At 42.1% G+C, this 24,396-nt stretch overlaps 1 protein-coding gene across 2 annotated transcripts in view; it reads right to left on the bottom strand.

The window, feature by feature from the left end:
* Nucleotides 1–6,544: 6,544 nt before the first annotated feature.
* The window catches only part of SPATS1 (spermatogenesis associated serine rich 1), a 32,656-nt gene continuing 14,804 nt past the window's right edge, over nucleotides 6,545–24,396 (bottom strand). For both annotated transcript variants that reach the window (XM_025382581.1, XM_025382582.1), the window contains exons 4-9: nucleotides 22,770–22,894; nucleotides 21,337–21,498; nucleotides 15,134–15,254; nucleotides 13,541–13,603; nucleotides 7,234–7,343; nucleotides 6,545–6,677 (exon numbers count right to left, since the gene is read on the bottom strand). In XM_025382581.1, the coding sequence (XP_025238366.1) occupies nucleotides 6,649–6,677; nucleotides 7,234–7,343; nucleotides 13,541–13,603; nucleotides 15,134–15,254; nucleotides 21,337–21,498; nucleotides 22,770–22,894 (610 nt within the window). In that variant the 3' untranslated portion in view covers nucleotides 6,545–6,648. The remainder of the gene's footprint in view (nucleotides 6,678–7,233; nucleotides 7,344–13,540; nucleotides 13,604–15,133; nucleotides 15,255–21,336; nucleotides 21,499–22,769; nucleotides 22,895–24,396) is intronic.

Below are 24,396 nucleotides of genomic sequence, written 5' to 3'. Positions count from 1 at the left end.
TTTTGTAGAGTTGGGGTTTCACCATGTTGCCCAGGCTGGTCTCAAACTCCTGAGCTCAAGTGATCTGCCCTCCTCGACCTCCCAAGGTGCTGGAATTACAGGTGTGAGCCACCGTGCCCCAGCCTAATCTTTCTTAAATGTATGCATAGCTTACACTTACTTCACTGTTCAATATTAGAAGGGTTTTTGTCTTTTTTTAGAAGTTTGGTGATGTTTTGTGACCAGAAATATGCCATAGAAACTTAACTCTTGTTTGTATCAATTAGCCTATGGTAAAATTGAGACATCCTTTTGCTTAAAGTTGCAGTTTCCAAAAACTTATCAATGATAAAAGTGAGGACTTACTATATAGCGTTTCCCAACTAATTTGACCCTAAAAACCTTTTTTCTTATATATCTATTGACACTCATGAAACACAATTTGAGAAACTCTGGCTCAGGAAAAAGAGGTTAGAAGTCCATTCGACTTACAAAGGGCAACCAGAGATGTTAGCAGGAGGATTTTTAGGTTGCATTGTCCCCATTTCCCTATCCCTCACCCCTCTCTGGGGAGCTGGTTCTGAATGGATTGACATTTACTTAGCAGAGAAAGCAATCAAAATTCTAGTTTCCCTTTCACCCAGTTTTTTTACCACGAAGAAACTATGCAGGAAAGGGCTAAAATTAGGGGCAAAAGCCTATGGCAACAGCAAGGCATAGTTTAGAGGCAGGGTTAATGACTCTCACAATCTTCACCATCTCCCCAAATAAACATGCATAATAATTTACATAAAAATATTATCCTGCTTTGCAAATGCAGCCATGTGTCACTTAATGACAGGGATACATTCTGAGAAATGCATCGTTAGGCGATTTCACTGTTGTGAGGACATCATAGAATGTACTCACGCCAAACCTAGATGCAGTAGTCTATTACACACTTAGGCCATATGGTATATATAACCCCTTGCTCCTAGGCTACAAACCTATACAGCATGTTACTGTACTGAATACCATAGGCAGTTGTAACACAATGGCATTTGTGTATCTAAATATAGAACAGGTATAGTAAAAACGTTTATCAGTAAAATGTCTTCTAATAATTGTTTAAAAAAGACATTGGCAAAACAATAAATAAAGAAAAGATACAGTAAAAATATGGTATTATAATCTTATGGTACCACCATCATATATGCAGTTTAGAGTTTATCAAAATGTCATTATGCATTGCATGATGATACCATTTCAAGACAGGTCCTCTAGCCCCACCCCATCCACCAGATTGCCATCCATAAGCCCCTCCTTCCCATTTAGAAATTCCTCAACCAGCACTGGGAAAAGCTAATGGAGTTTCATCCGTTGACAATTCCTTTGGTGGATCCAATTGTGGTTTTATAGTTCTTTCTCAGGGGTTCACCTTTGTTGGTGTTCTCTAGGGAGTCGCCTGTGCCCTGAAGTGAAGTGATCCCAAGGAGAATTTGCTTTTGCTCAGGCCCTGAGGTTTAAGGGTCTTTTTTAAGCTCATTGCTCAGTTTGGGATGGATATTCCAATTGTGTAATTTACATCTAGCCCCTACATCTACATGTCACAGGCTTAGAATACACATTTCTCACAGGAGCTTTATTTTTCACATGCATATATCCAGACCCCAGGTTTATATGCCCAGCTACACCCTAGACAGTTCTGCCAGTGTCACAGGTTCCTCAATGTCAAATTGCCAAACATTGACCTCCTCCCAAAAAATCTGTACATCCCCAGCATGCCTCATTTCAGTGAATAGCACAAGACTGCTGCATACAGTCGTGTAAGAAGTTCACTGCACAAGGACATGGGGGTTTAAATCCAGCTTGCACACAGGTCACCAAGCTGTTCATCCACAGGGTTGTGTCCACCAAGAGGGCATCATTCTCTAGTTGTACAAAGATGATACATGAGGTCCAGATGGCCCTGGCAACGACACCATCATCTATCCACTTGCCATTTCTCCTTCTCCTATATTTTTACCCCACCCATTCCAAAGTTATCCCAGAGTCTCACCACCTTGACCTCCCACTTAGCCCTCAAATCTATCTCCTTTGTGCCACATGCACTGTAAGTTGCCAGTTCTGACAAATAAAAATGCAGAGCTCAACCGGGTGCGGTGGCTCACACCTGTAATCCCAGCACTTTGGGAGGCTGAGGCAGGCGGATCACAAGGTCAGGAGATCGAGACCATCCTGGCTAACATGGTGAAACCCCGTCTCTACTAAAAAAAAAATACAAAATATTAGCCGGGCGTGGTGGCGGGCACCTGTAGTCCCAGCTACTCGGGAGGCTGAGGCAGGAGAATGGCGTGAAGTCAGGCTCTGGGAGGCAGAGCTTGCAGTGAGCTGAGATGGCACCACTGCACTCCAGCCTGGGTGACAGGGTGAGACTCCTTCTCAAAAAAAAAAAAAAAAAAAGTAGAGCTCCCAGTTAAATGAATTTTAAATAAAGAACAAAGAATATTTAGTATGACTATGCTCCTTACTCCATTCTGTCTAACAGAAACCCAGCTTTTACTCCAGCCCCAACTGTGCCCGGACAAAAGAACAGATTTCTAGCCAGATGAGCATACACTTGCTCACTGCTTCACCACTGGAAGCTGGATCTGTCTGCTGCCCCCACACCACATTTGGGGGAGGCAGACACATTTCCTCAGAAAATAAGACATTGGGATATTTTGGCTGCTTATGTGATACAAGGCTAGGGCCCTTCATGCACACCACGAAATGTTTACTTTTCATGTAAGCGTTATAGCATGGATTTAGGAGGCTCAGTGTTGGATCCCAGGTCAGCCAGTAGTGGCCTCCCCATTCCTGAGGGTGGGATCAGGCCACAGTCCCTCTTGGGGCTCCCCAGCATGGGAAGGACACCGGTCATCTCAAATGGGCTCCCACATTCTCTCCCAGAGTGTGCCGGGAACTTGGCCCATAGACCCCTTAAAAAGGTGTACCATCCCGCATCAGGCATGTGGCTCAGTTCTGGGTAGAGGTAATTATATACCCAAGTACTCTCTCCTGATTTCACAGCCAGGAAAGAAAAGCCTCTTTAGGACAGGGACATGATCTTGAAGGGCTCCAACTCTAAAATCCTTCACCAAGTCAAGTCCTGTAAACAATGTGCTTACCTGCCTAGATTTTGAGACCCAAATGCCTAAGAACAAAACAAAACTAACCAAACTGAGTGTCTCGTATTAGAAATGTGGACAATTAGTGAACTCCTACAGTATATTCCTAAATTCCTTGTGGAAGTTTAGAAGTTTGATATCCTACTATCTTAACATTTTGGTAACTTGGAGTTCAGAGATCACTGATTTGAACGTTGGTGCCACTAGTTGAATAATACAATGTTTCCTCATGTCCACAGAGGCCATTTTTCGTTTATCCCAGGATCCAAAATTAGAATACCTCTGTGCAATGTAAAATTGCACAACAAGAAATTTACTCGTAAAGTGCCACATATAGTTTATTTCTATTGAACTTCAGTTACTGAAAGTAAGAAATGAACACACACGCACCTCTGCACACACACGTGTTTTTATTTACCAAAGACCCTACAGTAAGTTGAAGGGGATCTTTACATCTAACAGGTTCAACCTCTTTGTAGCGGAAAGAAGCTAAAGCTGAAACAGCTGGAAAGAAGCAAAAGAAAAGCTAGAACAGCTGGAAAGAAGCAAAAGCTGGAACAGCTGTGATGTGCACACATTTTTCCCAAGTGGCCTTTTCTATGCCTTTATCTCCCCAACACACGCAGACATACTGATGCTGTCCGAAGTTGGCAGTGGAACTCTCCCTGCCAGCTGTTGAGGTGCCATGGAATAAGGCCTGGCCATCGAGATGTACCCACAGAGAACACCAGATCCAGTGAAAACTTCCCTGATTTTCAGGGGATGAAATGTAGTCCTGCAACTCCAGAAGTTCAATCATCTAACAGTTGTGTGGGGTTTTTTTGTTTTTGTTTTTTTTTACTCATGGTTTCTGCGGCCTGGATTAAAAGAAAAAGGAATCAAATCATATCTACTTAGAGCAGCATCTAGGAATTATATAGACCTCTTTGAAACCTAGAGACTACTCCAAACCTTCTAAAACTACATTTTGGTTGTTTTTCTTTTTTTTTTTTTTGAGACGGAGTCTCGCTCTGTCACCCAGGCTGGAGTGCAGTGGCACAATCTCGGCTCACTGCAAGCTCCTCCTCCTGGGTTCACACCATGCTCCTGCCTCAGCCTCCCGAGTAGCTGGGACCAAAGGCACCCGCCACCACGCCTGGCTAATTTTTTGTGTGTTTTTAGTAGAGACGGGGTTTCACTGCATTAGCCAGGATGGTCTCGATCTCCTGACCTCGTGATCTGCCTGCCTCAGCCTCCCAAAGTGCTGGGATTACAGGCATGAGCCACCTTGTCCAGTCAGTTGTTTTTCTTAATATATTTATGGTGTAGGACACCCTCCTTCCAAAACACCAGGGAACCTTCTGAGAGCAGTTTCCTGTGCCACCTAGATAATCCCATCAGGAAATCTCTGCAGAATCTTTTTTTGTTCTATATTGTGTCCTCCATTACTAACCCACATGGTGGTTGCAGTTGACTTTTTTTTTAGGGGTGGGACGTTGTTGTTGACTAGAAGGAAGGAAGACTTTTTTATATTTAAGTAATAGAGGCACAAAAAATTATTTTTTCAGAAGTTAATGTGTTCTGGAAAAATCTCTTGGCAGCCTTTGTCTTTTTAAAAATTATTTGGTTTTCTTTTTAATTATTATATTAGGAGCAGGGGTGGGCCTGTGACCCAGGGGCCAGAGGATTAGCACAGATGTATGCTGATGTTAACCCAAGGAGTGGTCAGGCACAGCAGCTGGCGGTAGGCACCATGCTGTCTGCCAGTTAGTCTAGAGGCACATATGAAGGTGCCATGAATGCACTGTGGTTTTTGTTTGTTTCTTTGTTTTTGAGATGGAGTTTTGCTCTTGTCGACCAGGCTGGAGTGCAATGGCATGGTCTTGGCTCACTGCAACCTCCACCTCCTGGGTTCAAGCGATTCTCCTGGCTCAGCCTCCCGAGTACCTGGGATTACAGGCGCCCACCATCATGCCTGGCTAATTTTTGTAATTTTAGTAGAGACAGGGTTTCACTGTGTTGACCAAGCTGGTCTGGAACTCCTGACCTCAAGTGATTCGCCTGCCTCGGTCTCCAAAAGTGCTGAGATTCCAGTCATGAGCCACCACACCTGGCTAAATGTATTGTGTTCTAAACATGCTTCATTCACTTTGGCTGTGACTGGAAACAACAGACATGGGAAATAAATCATGCTCATGTCATAGACACGTTATGTCTCAGCATGGGCCCCAATCTCTTTCCACTTTAAGGTTTTGGGGAGACTAGATCTGCAGCCCTCATTAGTCAGTCAGTGGGGTTCCCTAGTGGAGAAAGAGATTGGCTATAAAAATGCCAAGAGCTGTTAGTTTGACTGTGTCAGAGCCTGTGAGGCAGCTTTTGTTTTCACCTTTTCCTCCAAATGTTTGCTTTTTGTCTGATTGACAGGAGGCCCTAAAACTCATGACTGGTGGTCACTGAGCTCTCACCCTGCTTGGCTATTGTAGATAGGCAACACTGGAGTGAGGAATGCAGCTGCAGGGCAACAGTATTACTTACCTGGTATAGATCCAGCCTTCATGTTTTTCTGACATGTACCAAGTTAACATTAGAGAAACATTCCGAAAGGTATTAATAAAATGAAAACGGTTTTACCAAAAGCAATGAAAGTTCACTGCTATGGTCTAAATGTTTATCCTCCCCACCCCAAAATGCATATGTTGAAACCTAATCCCCGAGGTGATGGTATTAGGAGATAAGGTCATTGGGAGGCTATTAGGTCATGAGATCAGAGCCCTCATGAATAAGATTAGTGCCCTTGTAAAAGAGACCCCAGAGGACTAGCTCACCCCTTCTATCATATGAGGACACAGCAAGAAGGTACTGTCTATAAGCCAGAAGGCTGGCCCTCAGCAGACACTGAACCTGCTGGCACCCTGAGCGTGGACTTCCCAGCCTCCAGAACTGTGAGAAATAAATTCCTATCGTTTATAAGCCATTCTGTTTATGGTATTTTGTTATAGCAGCCTGAACAGGCTAAGACACTCACATAATGTCTGTATTTTATTATTGATTTGAGGGCATCCTTAGAAAACTAAATATAATTGACTAAAACTGAATGTGGACCAAATATTAATAATATTTTATCAGTATTAAATTCCATGAGTTTGATATTTGTGTTGTGCTTGTTAGACAACATCCTTGACCTTAGGAGATACATGCTGAGGTATGTTGGTATACAGGTGTAAAGCATTACTATATCTGCCACTCACTCTCAAAGAGTTCAGCAAAATGGTAATTGTAATATTGTGAGAGAGAGAAAGTTTGAACAAATGTTAACATTGATAGAATCTATGTGAAGGATATGCAGGTGTTTGTTGTACAATTCTTGCAATTTTTCTGTAAATGTGAAAGTTTTCAAAATATAAAGTTTTAAAAAAGCAAAGCACAACACTTCCTCATAAGGGTCAAACATTGAATTTAGAACAGTCACATGAGAAAAACCATCAACTGGAAAAGGCTCGCCAGAGTGCAGTCAGCACATGTTTTATGGGCCTGTGTATGCTCAGGATTGTCTTGGAAAGTCCAAAGCACCTGTGGATAGAGGCATGGAGTTAAAGGTTTTCTTCCATTACAAAACTAACAATTCTCAACCAATACACTCAACCCTCAATGCTTGGCTATGACATCTGCCCATGAGACCACCTCAGGACAGAAGACACATCCACTCCGGGAGATACTTTGCCTGCCCTCCTTTCCACTGTGAAGCCTCTCAAAAGCCTGTTCTGGACTCCTCCAGTTTTGTTTTTTGTTTGTTTGTTTTTGAGGCAAAGTCTCGCTCTGTTGCCCAGGCTGGAGTGCAGTGGCACAATCTCAGCTCACTGCAACCTCCACCTCCTGGGTTCAAGCGATTCTCCTGCCTCAGCCTCCCGAGTAGCTGGGATTACAGGCATGTGCCACCACACCTGGCTAATTTTTGTATTTTTAGTAGAGACGGGGTTTCACTATGTTGATCAGGCTTGTCTTGAAGTCCCGACCTTATGATCTGCCCGCCTCGGCCTCCCAAAGTGCTGGGATTACAGGAGTGAGCCACCATGCCCGGTGGACTCCTCCAGTTTTTACACTATTCTTTGAAGGTTCTTTAACCTACCAGGAAGGAGCAGAATTAAGGGCACTGCTGGCTGCCAGTTGTTGAGCTCCTCAACCTCTTGTATCTCATTCTTCAAACTGTTGGCCTTCTCCTTCACCCAGAAGGGCAAGCTGTGGTAAGAAGACAACACCCTGAGTTTCAGTTTGATGCAAAATTTACAAACACCAACAGCGGATAAGGCATTATATGCTCCAAAAGTAAAAAGACCTCCAATTTAGGAGACCAGCTTCAAAATAAAATATGTTAGTTGTTCACCATTTGCCCCTGCCTTAAACCCAGCTCTTGTTCAGCCCTTCTCTGCCAAGAGGCTGACCTTACAGCTAGTATCACCTGGTCTCCTCCGTGCTTCCACTTTTTTTTTTTTTAAACTCAGTCTCACTCCATTGCCCAGGTTGGAATGCAGTGGCACAATCTCGGCTCACTGCAACCTCCACCTCCCAGGTTCAAGCAATTCTCCTGCCTCAGCCTCCTGAGTAGCTGGGACTACAGGCACACGCCTCCACACCCAGCTAATTTTTGTATTTTTAGTAGAGACGGGGTTTCACCTTGTTGGTCAAGCTGGTCTCGAACTTCTGACCTCAGGTAATTCACCTACCTCGGCCTCCCAAAGTGCTGGGATTACAGGTGTGAGCCACTACATCCAGTCCACATTTCTTTTTGTTTTGTTTTTTGAGACAGAGTCTTGCTTTGTCACCCAGGCTGGAGTGGAGTGGTGCAATTGCTGCTCACTGTAACCTCTGCCTCCCGGGTTCAATGACTCTCCTGCTTCAGCCTCCCAAGTAGCTGGGACTACAGGCACATGCCATCATGCCCAGCTAATTTTTGTATTTTTAGTAGAGTCTGGGCTTCACCATGTTAGTCAGGCTGGTCTTGAACTCCTGACTCCAGGTGATCCTACCACCTCAGCCTCCCAAAGTGCTGGGATTACAGGCATGAACCACCGTCCCCACCCGTGCTTCCACCTTTGAGCTGGGTTTGGCTGATGGCACCAACAGGAGATCAGAAGGTGGACAGAAATTAGGGCATTTCTTACCTAGCTCCTCCCCTGATGTCCTATCTCCCAAGGTACCCCAATTCTGGCAGTGCCACAGCTCCCGTTGGGCAGCCCTTCTCCCAGAGTTCCAGTGCTTACTGTTCTGCAAACCGTGATCCCTCTTCTTGCTGCTCAGACCCAGGAGTAGTAACGCTTCCCACTGTCATGAGCCTCTGGGTGCTTCACCCTCCCATGTGGGTTCCCCCAACCCTGCCCACACACCCATAAGTAGTCCCTTTCCTTAAGCTGTCTTCAGAATCCCAGCTGAGTGTGCTTTCTGTTTTCTGCTGGGACCTTGGCTAATGCAGACACCCAGAGTCTTCCCAGAGCCACTGAGACTTGAAAGGGCATTTCTGGGCTGTGTGTGGTCCAGTAGGTAGTAGGAAGTGTGACTCTGGGATGAGTTGGAGCAGGGAGATGCAGAATGTTTTCATCTTTTGGAAGCTAGAATTCTTGTGCTTTAGGGGAGAAATATACCACAATTGGCAAAATGCCCTTGTAAAACTGCTGGGGGTAGGGAAGTCCCTGCAAGAAAGAAGAGGATGGTTACCAAATAGGTAATTGGTGAAAGTCAAAGTTATCACTTAAAGCCAACAAGCCAAGTAGTAGAAGCCCAAATAAGAAAAGCAGGACTGCCAGGAGTGGTGGCTCACGCCTGTAATCCCAGCACTTTAGGAGGCTGAGGCAGGTGGATCACAAGGTCAGGAGTTCGAGACCAGCCTGACCAACATGGTGAAACCCTGTCTCTACTAAAAATACAAAAATTAGCCGGGCGTTGTGGCGCATGCCTGTAATCCCAGCTACTCAGGAGGTTGAGGCAGGAGAATCACTTAAACTCGGGAGGTGGAAGTTACAATGAGCTGAGATCGCACCACTGCATTCCAGCCTGGGTAACAGAGTGAGACTCCATCTCAAAAAAAAAAAAAAAAAAAGAAAGAAAAGAAAAGAAAAGCAGGACTAAGAGCAACGTATAAAGATACTAGCACAAAGAACTACTAGAATAAGAACACAAGCATTTCTAAATATCAAAAGAAAGCATTTTTCAACCTTTTTTGAAGCAATCAAAGAAAACACTGAAAGATTCACAGTAAATATAATACAGTACACATAATAAATGTAGCAAATAATGTAACAGAACTGAAATCAAATATATCAGTCTAATCAATAAATGCAAGTGGCCTAATTCACCTGAATTAAAGAAAATATTTCAAGCTGGCTCACAGAGCAAAATCCAATTCTACACTAAAAGCAAAGTGCTTCAAAAGCAAAAGAATGGGCAGAAAGAATGGGCAAAGCTCAGATGCAAATAAAATAAAGTAAGAATTAGAATCTTAATAACAGGCTAGGTATACTTTAGGACAAAAAATATTAAATGAGAAAAATAAAGATACTTTTATAATGCTAAAAGACACAATTAACAACAAAAATAGTCGAAATGCTAATATTCAGACACCCTAACTCTCACACTAACTCTCAATCCAAACTAGGCCAAGTGAACAAAGATAAGGAAATATTTGGGCTAAACAACATAACCAATAAAGTCGATCTTCTGAGTATGTATCTAACTTTCCATCCTGACTAAATGGAATACACTTTCTTTTCAAGCACACGTGGAAATGTAAAAATAAATATTAAGTGACCTAATGTAGATGCATCCCATAATACTTTGTCCTTGGAAGATACATTAATTGCAATGCCTCATCTAGGAGCCAGATCAAATACCACCTCCTCTGCAACACCTCCCCAACTTCCCCACATGTCTTTCCTCTAGGTACACATTGTATCATATTTGCTTTCAATTGTTTTATGATTACTCATCTAGTGGTCTCTCCCCACAACAGACAATGAGCCTTGAAACAAATGTCATATCTTATTCATCTTTGTGATCCCTGCCTCCATTACCTCACCACCTCCCCATTTCTCCTGTAGATCAAGTGCATAAATGGTACTCAAAGAATATCTGCTGAGTTGACTAAATAATCCCTGTAAATGTACTGCACATTATAGGGACCTTTTCAATGAGTAATCTTACCTCCCTAATTTTTATTCTAATTCTGGCTCTCTCTGTCACTAGCTAACTAGAGAAGACTTGGCAACTTTATCTGGTTCTGGTTATCAGGTTTTGTTCTTATTTTAAAGGTGGATTGTTGCATTTGCAGATTTAACATTCTTAAATTTCCAAGCACAATTACTACACTATTTAAAGATATGAATAACTTTGATGAGAGTGATGGAATAGTACAAAACTGATTCATCAAATAACTTGGGAAAAAAACTACAATTTTTATTAATAGATGATGGATAATAACATTTATATTCATAGATAATAATTCCAGCCATAATGAAGTAGCAGGGATCAGATTTACTCTCCTGACTTAAACAAGTAGAAAACTGGACAAAATGTATGAAATAACAGTTTTCAGAATGAGACAACAGGCAGCGCAGGATTGTGATCTTAAAGAAAAGGAAAGCAAATGAAAAGAGCCCTGGAATCACCCAGCTTTTGCCTAGCGGCGCATTCAAGACCACAGCGTAGGATGAGCAACCCTACACAGAGCATGGCATTCTCTATGAGTTTGAGGAGCCGAAGATCTGAGTTCACAGAGTCTTGGAGGGCTGGAAGCTGCAGGGCAGAGTTCTGGGGAAGAAGGAACTATACAAAAAAATGAAATTAAGAAATTCACATGGCACTTCCTTCAAGTCTTTGCTGAATATTAAGACACACATGTGTAGGGTAGAACTCCACAAGATCAGACAGTAGAGTGACTGGGAACTGAATGGGCTCACAAAGGGCTAAAAATCATTTTAGTTCCCACCAATTAAAGTGAAGACTCCTCATTGGTCACTCAAGGCATTCAGTAGAGACTCTAAAAGGGCCACATCTTACTTAGTAATGGAGTTAAACTATACCTAAAGACTACTTTAGACATGCCCTAACAAAGCTCGAAAACAAGCCTCAAAAGAATCAAACCAAACGGCAAGTGACTTAACTGCCTGCTACAGCAAAGCCCAGCACTCTTTAAAAAAAGACGAGGCCGGGCACAGTGGCTCACACCTGTAATCCCAGCACTTTGGGAGCCCAAGGCAGGTGGATCACGAAGTCAGGAGATTGAAACCATCCTGGCCAACATGGTGAAACCCCATCTCTACTAAAAATACAAAAATTAGCTGGGTGTGGTGGCACGTGCCTGTAATCTCAGCCACTCCAGAGGCTGAGGCAGGAAAATCCCTTGAACCTGGGAGACGGAGGTTGCAGTGAGCCCAGATCGCGCCACTGCACTCCAACCTGGCAACAGAGTGAGACTCCGTCTAAAAAATAAAATTAATAAAATAAAAAATAAAAGAAGACAACAAAATCCAAATACTCAACAATATAAGATTATAATGTCCAGTATCCAAATAAAAATTACTAGACATACTAGGAAGCAGGAAAATGTGACCCATAATCAGGAAAAAAATCAGTCAGCAGAAACACACCCAGAAATGACACAAATAATAGAATTAGCAAACAAAAATCTTTTTTTTTTTTTTTTTTGCCTACAGGCACGTGCCACCACACCCAGCTAATTTTTGTATTTTTAGTAGAGATGGGGTTTCACCATGTTAGCCAGGATGGTCTCGATCTCCTGACCTCGTGATCCGCCCGCCTCGGCCTTCCAAAGTGCTGGGATTACAGGCGTGAGCCACCACGCCTGGCCGGCAAACAAAAATCTTTGAACAGTTATTACTATGTCCAAGTATTTAAGGAAAACATGAAAATAGGAAAGAACAACAGATATAAAAAAGAATCAAATAGAATTTCTAAAGATCAAAATACATAATCACTGGATGGGACTAACAGCAAATTAGACACTACAGAACAAAACAGAGAACTAGGAAACAGTAAATGCTAAATCCAGTAACAGAAGCCTTTGTTGCTTCTGCCATGACTAACTGGTCAGTAGACTTTTTCATTAGGGTGACTGTCCCTGAGGAAAGGGTCCAAGTCTCCCAATTGTCTTACTGACCATAGCACAGAGGAATATGCTGATCGAATTCTCTCTCTCTCTTTTTTTTTTTTTTTTTTTTTTTAATTTGAGACAGCGTTTCGCTCTGTCACCTAGGCTGGAGTGCATAGCACAATCATAGCTCACTGCAGCCTCGAACTCATAGACTCAAGAAACCCTCCTGCCTCAGCCTCCCAAGTACCTAGGACTACAGTTGCATACCACTATGCCTGGCTAATTTTTTTTTTTTAATTTTTTTGTAGAGATAGGGTCTCACTATGTTGCCCATGCTGGTCTCAATCTCTTGGCTTCAAGCAGTCCCCCTGCCTTGGCCTCCCAAAGTGCTAGGATTACAGGTGTGAGCCACTGCACCCAGCCAGCTTTGTACTTCTTTAAAAAAAAAAAAAATTAAACTTTCTTTTTAGGAAAACCTGACTAATTGGTATTCTCAGGTTTATACATGTAAAAACATATTTGCATATGAAAGGTAATGTACAAAAGCTAAAATAGTTGAGTAGGATGATGATGAAATTTAGGCAATTGCTATTATTTGGAATATTCTAGAATAGTGTTTATTAAAAATGTAAAGTACAGACATGAGAAGCCCTAATCATGTGCCATAAGTAACAATGCAACATAATAAAGACATTAAAAATCTCAAGTTTGGAATAAAAGGCTTTTATTCCCACTGAATTCCAGAGTGGGTCAGACCCTGGGACACATGCCCACTCATGTGAGCCTGCTTTGTATTAGAAAGTTAAAAAAAGAAAGAAAGAAAAGAAAATATATCTTTATCGGTCAGAAACCAGCTTAGGTAAATACATGAGGTTCAGAATGGAGTGAAGCAAAAGTATGAAATTAAAGGAATGATATGTCCCTCAAACACAGAAGTGCTCTGTTAGCTTTATTTCTGCCTCTTGAAACTCTAACCGTTCTCCCCAGTTGCAATCATTTAAGTGTGTGTCTTTCTTTCCCAAAATACTCATGTTCTAGGAATCAGGAACCCTGTCTTTTTGTTCCATGTGAACTCTCCTATCGTGCATGGCTAGCACAACACATGGCATCTGGTAGTTTGTCAGTTACGTCTGTTGAATATGTGACCATCTCAACTGCAGACTCTACAGAGTGTCTATCCAAACGCCTTCCTTACAAACTGCCCCACCCTCCTGCTGGGGTTCAAAAGGGCCCTGTGTCCTGGTTATCTACCCACTCCTCCGCAGGAGGAAATAATAAAATAATTGATATTTCATAAAGATGGGCTAGCACAAAACATGGTAAGAGAACTCACTTGGGAATTTGTGGAAGAGGCTCAAGTGGAATAAATGTATCAAATTTCTTTTCATAAGGTGTTCTGAAAAACAGAAAAGGCAATCATAAAACTGGTATGCCATCTACAGCAAAGCGATCAATACATCATTGCATTCAATAGAATGTCCTGTTTTCCGATTTTAATTTTCAAGTATGGACTTCAAAACTGTAAGAACCACAAATTTTATTTTATTTTATTTTATTTATGTTTTGAGACAGGGTCTCACTCTGTCCCCAAGGCTGGAGTGCAGTGGCACAATCTCAGCTCACTGCAGCCTCAACCTTCCAGGCTCAGGTGATCCTCCCACCTCAGCCTCCCAAATAGCTGGGATTATAGGCATGCACCACCATGCCCAGCTAATTTTTTGTATTTTTGTAGAGAAGGGGTTTTTTCATGTTGCCCAGGTAGGTCTGGAACGCCTGAGCTAAAGCAACCCTCCAGCCTCAGCCTCTCAAAGTGCTAGGATTACAGGCATGAGCCACTGTGCCTGGCCCACAGATTTTATTTTATTTTATTTTGTTTATTTTGAGATGGAGTCGCTCTGTCGCCCAGGCTAGAGTGTGGTGCTGCAATCTCGGCTCACTGCAACCTCCATCTCCCAGGTTCAAATAATTCTCCTGCCTCAGCCTCCTGAGTAGCTGAGATTACAGGCATCTGCCACCGTGCCCAGCTAATTTTTGTATTTTTAGTAGACACGGGGTTTTACCATGTTGGCCAGGCTGGTATGGAACTCCTGACCTCAGGTGATCCGCCCCCCTTGGTCTCTCAAAGAGCTGGGGTTATAGGCGTGAGCCACCGCCCCCGGCCCACAGATTTTAGTTGTGATCATTTTTTGTCAGCATCATTACATTTCACATGGTTAATTTTTTAAAACAATGTTTTAAATGTAATACACCAACTACCCAGCACTTTGGGAGGCCGAGGCAGGTGTGTTACAAGGTCGGGAGATCGAGAACATCCTGGCTAACATGGTGAAACCCTGTCTCTACTAAAAATACAAAAAATTACCCGGGCATGGTGGCAGGCACCTGTAGTCCCAGCTACTTGGGAGACTGAGGCAGGAGAATGGCGTGAACCTGGGAGGCAGAGCTTGCAGTGAGCCGAAATCACGCCACTGTACTCCAGCCAGGGCGACAGAGCGAGACTCCTTCTCAAAAAAAAAAAAAAAAAAAAAGTAATACACCAACTATTTTTCTTTTAATGTAATGATCCTCCCATTTTTCTCCATCACTTTGGTCTAAGTTTATTTCCAAGTTTAAGTCCACCCACGTAGTAGTCACTATGGCCAACAATCTGATTCAGTATGAACATTTAAAAGCTTTCAAATCTGTGCTAATAGAGATAGGAACAGAATTAACAACCGCTTTTTTGTAGTCCAAGTCCTGTGTGCAATTTTAATTATACACATGCATCTGTGCAGACACTAATTAACTAAAGATGAGCTTTTCAAGGAATTTTCATCCAATCACATCTTGTTGACATCTATCCCTTTTAAAATATAATTTCTATGTAGTAGAGAGACACAATTCCTTTAAAGTTAACGATATAATGCTAGTATTAACATACACTTACACTGAAAAATTCACTGGTGGGAGCGTTGATCCTGCTTTGTGGAAGCCTTTACTCTGTTCTGGGTACATATATGGATTATCCCCTGGAGTTAACTTTGGGATTCCGTTCCTGGGATCAATATCTGTGGAGAAGGTTTGAAAACAAAATCATACAAGGGCTGAAGATGATCCACAGATTTGCTGTAAGTATTGGCATGACAATGGAAATAGGATATTTTAGTAATTTATTATAAATTACATAGAAGTTTCTCAAAGTTCTGTTTGTGATTATCTTGCCTTAAGGAGATGAGCCTATGTTTGGGACATTTTCCAAAAGTGTTGTTATAACTACCTCACCCTGGAAAAGAATTGTTAGACTCAGATGGAGTGCTTTGGTTTAAAATATAAGGTGAATCAGAGGTCTCTTTGCAATGATCCAAAAATCCGTGACCTAATAATCTCTTGATTCCTGAGCATTAGTGCACTTTGAATCCCTGAGTCTTAGGAAGCCCAAGAAACAAATGTCCCTGGGGCTCTGCCTCTCTGACTGGGTCTGGGAAGGAAACCAACTAAGGATGTCTTGCTCCTTCTGCCTCAAGGACTGGGGCCATGCAGCAGTGGGAGGTGGCTTCCTGGAGAAGAGCAAGATTACTCGGCAGAGGCTTGTACACCCAGCTCAGCCCCTGCTAAAGCCCCGGGAACCAGAAACTAATTACGGGAGTGGAAGGCATCTGCCTAGTGCAGGGTGATCATTTAAACCCACATACCTAAAGTCCTTAAAATGGCCTATAAAAAACTTAAAATTAAAAATAAAATAAGTAAATCAACCCACACACTTGACACCAGATGCATCTCCTAAGAGAACAAGCCTGGACTACAAGACTCACCACCCTTGGGCTCGGAAGCAGGGACACGAGGCTGGAAGCATGACCTCCATGTTTGCCACACACCCAGATTCTTCTAGCTAACTCGGAAAAGCCATCAGCGTGACAGGTGGGAGTTCTTGGGTTAGCGTAGTATTTAACTTTTTATCTTTCTCTTTCAAAAACCTTTTCAATAACTGACTGTATTACACTTTTGATTAGCTCTTCTGTGTAGTGAAACACACCCATGCAGCTACACCCATGCATCGAGTGCCTGCTGGGTATGAGATGCTGAGGATTCAAAGCAGAGAGAGTGGAGGTTTAAAATATATACTGAATCCCCTTGAGACCAGGAGTTCTAGACCAGCCTGACCAACACAGTGAAACTCTGTCTCTACTAAAAATACAAAAATTAGCTGGGTGTGGTGGCACACGCCTGTAATCCCAGTTACTCGGGAGGCTGAGGCAGGAGAATCGCTTAAACCTGGGAAACGGAGGTTGCAGTAAGCCAAGATCATGCCACATGCCTCCAGCCTGGGAAACAGAATGAGACTCTGTCTCAAAATTTTAATTAATTATTTAATTAAATATACAGTAAATCCAAAACCTTTTGAATCCCAAACCAGGGCACTGACAAGTAAGAGTCAGGTGTTAACAAGAGGTGGTGGGAAGGATTTGGACTTTGGAGTCAGTCGCACCTGAGTTCATACTCACTCCTGTAATTTCTGGTTCTGTGCCCTTGAGCTATTTATTTAACCTTCTTAAGCCTTTGTAACCTCATGTATAAACTGTTTATTTCAAATGGCTACTTTGCAGAGTTATCATGAATACTAAATAATAATGATATGAGCACATAACAAGCACTCAAGAAATAGTAGCAATTATTATTATTTGAAATCACAACTGGACTAATACCCCTCATCCCAATTATTTTTTAATCTGGAAGGTATGATTACTATATAGCTAAGGTATATACTTCTCCCCAGGGAATCTTATCTAGATGGGGAGACATTCGTAAAGACGAAGGTAACACTACAAGGCAGTAAATGCCATATACTACAGAAGAGTGGTTCCAAAATTTTAGCACACCTGAAAATCACCTAGGAAACTTGTTTAAAATGCAACCTTTAACCCAAGAAATTCTGTTTCAGAAGATCTCTAGTAGCTCCCAGAACCAGCATTTTTAATAAACTCACAAGTTGAATATGATATAGGTGGTCTAAGGAGAACACCTAGAAATAGACTATGGTGGCCAGGCACAGTGGCTCATGCTTGTAATCCCAGCACTTTGGGTGGGCTGAGGTGGGTGGATCACCTGACATCAGGAGTTTGAGACCAGCCTGATCAACATGGTGAAACCCCATCTCCACTAAAAATACAAAATTAACTGGGCACGGTGGCACATGCCTGTAATCGCAGCCACTCAGGAGGCTGAGGCAGGAGAATCACTTGAACCTGGGAGGCAGAGGTTGCAGTGAGCCGAGATTGCACCATTGCACTCCAGCCTGGACAACAAGAGTGAAACTCTGTCTCAAAAAAAAAAAAAAAAAATAGACTATCATAAAAGATATCACAAGATAACATCAGGAGGAAGAAAAAGAGCCAATGGTGTGGTATCTGCATAAGGTGTTACTTTTAGGGGGAAAATCTCCCAAGCAACACTTCTGAGATAACACATTTGTTTAAGCCATTAGGTACCATATGGGGCCTTGGTATAATTTCTGGATAGCTCACCAAGACAGGTGTCAGCCCAAAGTGCTGGCCACTATGCATCAATAGCTGATGGACCCATAACACCGCACGATCAGTTCTAATGCTTGTTTGTTTTTATACAGACCATCCAATTTCCTGGATGTAAAGACATTCAGGAGGTAGAAAATGGGACACATACACTTAGAGACAAATAACCATACGAGGGAGTGAACTGTTCACCAAATAACTTAATCTGCCCCACATGTCAGTGCCCCAAAGCACTTAGGTAGAGCCATGTTCTGACTGATAGATTGTGAGCAGAGATGATATGTACCACCTTTAAAAAGAAGCATTTAAGGAGCTGAAGTGAAAAACCTTCCAGCATTTTCTCTTTCCCCTTCTAAGGCAATCTTAGAAGCCACAGGTTGAGATGGAAAGGTCACAGATAAAAGCAGACAGGATCCTTGGAAAGGAACTGCCCTGGAGAGCTGCTGGATCCACAGTGGACTTTATAAGAGAAAGGAGCAAACTTTAGTGCTTAAGCTGCTGAAATTTCAGGGATTGTTACTGCGGCAGAATCTATCCTATTCTGACTAATACAATATGCGATACTGTAGGAAGAGCTACACAATAGAAAATTATATTTTCAGACCTATTTCCCTACCACCTACAATCATAGATGGCGTTTTGTTCTATGGCAACAACTAGGCCTTTAGGGAACTCTGCCAATATCCTGGTTATGGCTGATGGATCACATTCAACCATTATTTAAAGATATTTTGATTGATTTTTTTATATAATAATGAGTTGCATTCCAGTTTAAAATGGCAGCTGGTTGGCAGTCCCTAAGCCTGCCTCTTCATCTCATCCAAGAAATAATGAGTGGCAGCCGGGAGTGGTGGCTCACACCTGTAATCCCAGCACTTTGGGAGGCCAAGGCAGGTGTTTGAGGTCAGGAGTTTGAGACCAGCCTGGCCAACATGGTGAAACCCCATCTCCAGTGAAATACAAAAATTAGCTGGCTGTGGTTGCACATGCCTGTAATCACAGCTACTCCAGGAGGCTGAGACATGAGAATTGCTTGAACCCAGGGGGCAGAGGTTGCAGTGAGCCGAGGTCATGCTAGTGCACTCTAGCCTGGGTGACACAGTGAGACTCTGTGTCAAAAAAGAGAAAGAAAGAAAGAAAGAAAGAGAGAGAGAGAGAGAGAGAGAGGGAGAGAGGAAGGGGGGAAGGAAGGAAGGAAGGAAGGAAGGAAGGAAGGAAGGAAGGAAGGAAGGAAGGAAGGAAGGAAGGGAGAAAAAGAAAGAGTGGGGAGAGAATTTCACAAAGGAAGACGTGTCCAGTGTCAAGCTTGACAGTATCGAGTGCTGCAGTGAGATCAAGGAAGAGAAGAAATGGAAAAAGACCATTGCATTTGATGTTTAAAGAAGTCACTGTACATCACCTAAGAAGTAATCATACTAAAACGAATCAAGCCTGTAGATCCAACTACCACCTCACAGGAAGTACACAGGAAAGAGGAACCTGTTAAATGATACCAAGTGATGTAATCAGCAAAGTCCTGATCGTAGTCAACACTACAGGACAAGGCCTAGTTTCTTCACCAAACATATTGCAAGAAAAAAGGAGGGAGGACCTATATATTGAAAGAAACTTAAGAGACATACCAACCAATTTCAATCTGTGGGCCTTACTTGGATCCTGATCCAAACAAGCTAAATATTTTTAAATTATGGCATTTATGAAATAATAGGATATTTGGACACTGAATATATTAAGGAATTACTGTTGATTTTTAAAAATATGATATTAGGACATGGAATTGTGGTTATGTTAATAAAATAATCCTTATTTTTCAGAGACACATATGATATATTTAGAGATGAAATAATATTATGTCTGAAATTTGCTTTAAAATAATCCCTGGGAGGAGGGGTAATGATGAAACAAGTTAGCCAGGTATTGATCATTATTGAAGCTAAATGGATGAGTACATTGGGTTTCATTATGCTATTGTTTGAAAATTTACCCGATAAGTTTTTCTTTAAAAAAATATGGATTACCACTGGAGTTGGGGGAGGAAAGATGGAATATTCAGGGAAGAGGATATTGGAGGCTTCAAATATAAAGTTAATATTTTACGTCTTAAATGGAGTAAAAGAACACAAGTATAATATAAGTATATCTTATATTTCATTCTATATAGTCAACAAATATTTCATAAATGTATCATTGCATTTACTCAGTATTTATAAAACCCTAAAGGAAGAAGGGAAAGAAGAAATGAAGGGATGGAGAGAGGGAGGGAGGAAAGGAAAAAGGAAGGAAGGAAGGAAGGAAGGAAGGAAGGAAGGAAGGAAGGAAGGAAGGAAGGTCAGGATAAGGTGGCTTACTTTTGAGCCAGGAGGGCAGTGATAAGTGAAGATTAAGATTTGGGTCATTATGATAATCCCATTTACTTGTGATAGGTACTTGCAGCTCAAGAGTGCAGGGTAGGCTGGCTGCAGTGGCTCACACCTGTAATACCAGCACTTTGAGAGGCCAAGGCTGGCTGATCAGTGGAGCCCAGGAGTTTGAGACTGGCCTGGGCAGCATGGAGAAACCCTGTCTCTACTAAAAATAGAAAAATCAGCCAGGCATGGTGGCACATGCCTGTAGTCCCAGCAACTTGGAGGCTGAGGTTGGAGGATTGCTTGAGCCTGGGGCTAGGGGGCTGGCGTTCAGAGCCGCAGTGAGCCAAGATGGTGGCACTGCACTCCAGCCTGGGCCACAGAACAAGACCTTGTCTTAAAAAAAAAAAAAAAAAAAAAAAAGTGCAAGGTGCAGGACTCCTCACAGATTCCCATATCAATGACCACTCTCCCAGCTCATTTAGTATGGCTTTCCATGTATTTTTCTACCCAAATAAATAAAAGCCTCAATTCTCAAAACTATTTGTCTCTGCTGTGAGTTTAAAAGTCTATTTTAAAACTCAAAACTGAGAACAGTCTACTTCTTTCTCTTTGTATTCCTGCTACAGCAATCCTATTTATTTTGGGAGCAATGGTTGCCTCCTACACAGGGATTTATATAGAAAAATGTGTCATAAATGGTCCGTTGGTACTCAGCAACTTTTGAGGGTCTTTCAGTAAGTCTATTATGAGTAGGTTGGGGCAAAGAACTCACTGAGCTACAAACCAAAGAGATACAGATACACAGGTAGATATATATTCATTTCAATAGCTTTTAATTAAATCAGCAATAAAATAAAAACATGCACTTCAGGCTGAGGGTTATGGGATGTTTTCCTTGTGGAGAATATAAAGTACAATTTAAATGTGTATGCCAGGCAGCATCTAATTGGAACATAAATTCTTTTCTTCAGACTTCAATGGAGGTTTCTATTAATAAGGATCTGAGAGAACTTATCTGATGACTTAAATGTCACATTTGCATTTTATGAAATTCAGAGAAAAAAGAAAATGTGGATCAGCATCTGTTGTGAGTTCTTTGCCAAAACGTGCAGCCTGCCAACTGTCCCCTTCACTTTTCTGTCTTCCTGGCTGCACTAGGGGAACACGGTGACTCTACAGGGCTGCCCCCAGCTACAGAACGCAGGGCCTATAGAATCACTAAACTTGAGAGTTTTTCGGGGACTGCACAGTCAAGACCCAGAAAGAAACATCACCGTATTTCTTTTTCCCAAAGCACTTGTCCACCGTCCTCTCTGATAGAGACCTCTTGTTGCCGAGGAAGACTCCGTTAAAGAAGCACTGCTTTCCGACATGGTAAGTGTGGATGTTGCTGCTAAACCTTGGGTAAAACGTCCACTCAGGACGATGCCCATCTTCTGCAAGACACCAGAAAGCCTTCCATTAGTGCTGCTCCCAGCCTCATAATGCAACTGGATGACAAAAAGCGGTGAAAACTCCGCAGGCACTATCTGGCTATACAACTTTAATTAATGTGTATAATCCCTTGGTTCTACATCAGAGACAGTGTGAAACTCTGTGGGACTAGACACAAAAGGAAGGGAAGTGGGGGGAGAGCTACCTAAGAGGCCTTCTTTGTTTTTGTTTGCTTGTTTGCCTTCTTCATCCTCTCCTTCAAAAATAAAGCCAACTTTATGTTTGGCAGTTAAGTATTGGTTGGGAAGCTCAGATACAGTCTTCCAAGTACCTATGATACAATCTTCCCTCTGATAACTGTGTAGGAAAAATAGAATGCCATCAACCAGCAAATGGTTAGGCCAGTGCCATCCACATGGCACCTCAAGTGGATGAAACATGGTATTGACTGCAACAATAGCACGCACATGCGCTACGGTGACACTGAGAAATGTACCTGTGATAATTTCAAATGAGAAAAGCTTCCGTGAGACCTCAGGCTAGTTTCTGGACCTTGCAATGCCTTTGTTTTATCATCTGATACTTTTCCTGTAAGATTGCTAACAGTGACTTTAAACAATAAAAGATCCCCTAGCAGTTCTAGGGATGCTTGAGAAATGTGGGCTTTGGGATAGCCAAGAAGAGCATAGGATTTGAGGCAAGCAAGTTTGGGTTCTGATCCCATCGCTCTACTTCCTGGCCATGTGGCTTTATGGATGACTGAATGTCTTAAAGCCTCAGTTTCCTCCTCTGTAAAATGGGTATGTCTATATTAGCCACATAGATCTGTATGTATTGGCACAGAAACAGGTCCATGATCTATTTATACCAGTTTGTATACTAACCCATTTATTTTACATCTATATATGTACACGTGTGTGTATATACACACACACATATACATTTCAAAATACAGGAAAAATATATATCAACTCTTCACGGCTATGAGGCAGAATAGGGATATTGTTGGAAAACATTGGGGAAGGGTTTTTATACTCTATATACTTCTATATTATTTTAATGTCTTTCTGCAGTATTTTAATGGGTTTTATATAAAGGCATTGTATTTTTGAAAAACATATAATAGCTTCCTGGCAGAGGTGTTGTGAATTTTGAGATAAAGTATGTCAAATGCTTGACAGTTGTGGGCCTTCAGTGATGGTGGTCAACAGTATGGTAGACTTCTGAAAAGACCTGGGGCACAGAGGCATGTGGAGGAGGGTCTGTGACTTACTTGTCTGCAACTTAAGCAGGCTGAATTCCTCAGGATACTTATCCTTTTGGACTTGAGGCAATGACATTTCCGAGGAGTGACCAGAATGTGAGGAGGAGGGTTTCTGATCCAAGTCAGCAGTGGTGCTGGAAAGAAAGCAGAAGGATTCTTCCACGTGTTTAAACTGGTAGTTACAGCCTGATCTCACATAGTTTACCCTAGAATTGCCCTCGCTTGTGAGAACTGGGACTACTCATCTATAAAAAGTCCTTGAGCATATCATTTATGTATTCACAATTTAAGGGGACTGAAACTTATTGAAAAGATGGGCATTCAGTGGCTCACGCCTGTAATCCCAAAACCTTGAGGCTGAGGCAGGTGGATCACTTGAGGCCAGGAGTTTGAGACCAGACTGAACAACATAGTGAGATCCCATCTCTACTGATTTTTTTAAAGTGTTTAAAAATAATTTGGTGATTCCTCAAAAAGTTGAACATAGAATTACCGCAAGACTCAGCAATTCTCTTTCTAGGTATACACCTAAAAGAACTGAAAACAGAGATTCAAACAGATACTTGCATGTGAATGTTCTTTGCCGCATTATTTATAATAGCCAAAATGAAAACAAGCCAAGTGTTCATAAAGAGAAGAATGGATAAGCAAAATGTGGTACATAATACGTACAATTAAATATTATTCAGCCTTAAAAATTAATGAAGTGGCTAGGCATGGTGGCTTCTGCCTGTAATCCTAACACTTTGGAACGCTGAGGCATATGGATCACTTGAGCTCAGGAGTTCGAGACCAGCCTGGGCAACATGGAGAAACCCCCTCACTACTAAAAATACAAAAATTAGCCAGGCATGGTAGTGTATGCCTATAATCCCAGCTACTCAGGAGACTGAGGCAGGAGAATTGCTTAAACCCAGAAAGTGGAGGCTGCAGAGATCTCGCCACTGCACTCCAGCCTGGGCAACAAAGTGAGATCCTGTCTCAAAAATATAAGAAAAAAATAAAGGAATGAAGTAATGATGCATGCTAAAACATGGTGAGCCTTGAAAACGTTATGCTAAGTAAAATAAGCCAGACACAAAAGGACAAATATTATGTGATTCCACTTATATGAAATATCTAGAATAGGTAATTTCATAGAAAGTAGATTACAGGTTACCAGGGGCTGAGGAGAGGGGAGAATGGCAAGTTATTGCTATATGGTCATAGAGTTTCCGTTTGGAGTGATGAAAATGTCTGAAAATAGACAATGGTGATGGTTACACAACACTATGAGTGTAATTAATGCCATTGAATTGTACACTTAAAATGGATAAAATCAGGCAGGCAGTACTTCGGGAGGCCAAGGTAGGAGGATCACTTAAGCCCAGGTGTTTGAGACCAGCCTGGGCAAAATAGTGAGACCTCATCTCTACAAAAAAAATTTTAATTAGCCAGGTGTGGTGGTGCACACCTGTAGTTCTAGCTACTTGGGAGGCTGAGGAGGGAGGATCACTTGAGCCCAGGAAGTGGAGGCTGCAGTGAGCAGTGACTATGCCACTGCACTCCAACCTGGGCTACAGAGTGAAATCCCATCTCTTTAAAAACGTTTTTTTAATGGATAAAATGGCAACTGTTGTGCCATATATATTTTACC

The sequence above is a fragment of the Theropithecus gelada genome, chromosome 4 (genome assembly GCF_003255815.1).
Source record: "Theropithecus gelada isolate Dixy chromosome 4, Tgel_1.0, whole genome shotgun sequence".
Taxonomy (NCBI): domain Eukaryota; kingdom Metazoa; phylum Chordata; class Mammalia; order Primates; family Cercopithecidae; genus Theropithecus; species Theropithecus gelada.
This window is presented reverse-complemented; position numbering and strand designations above follow the sequence as displayed.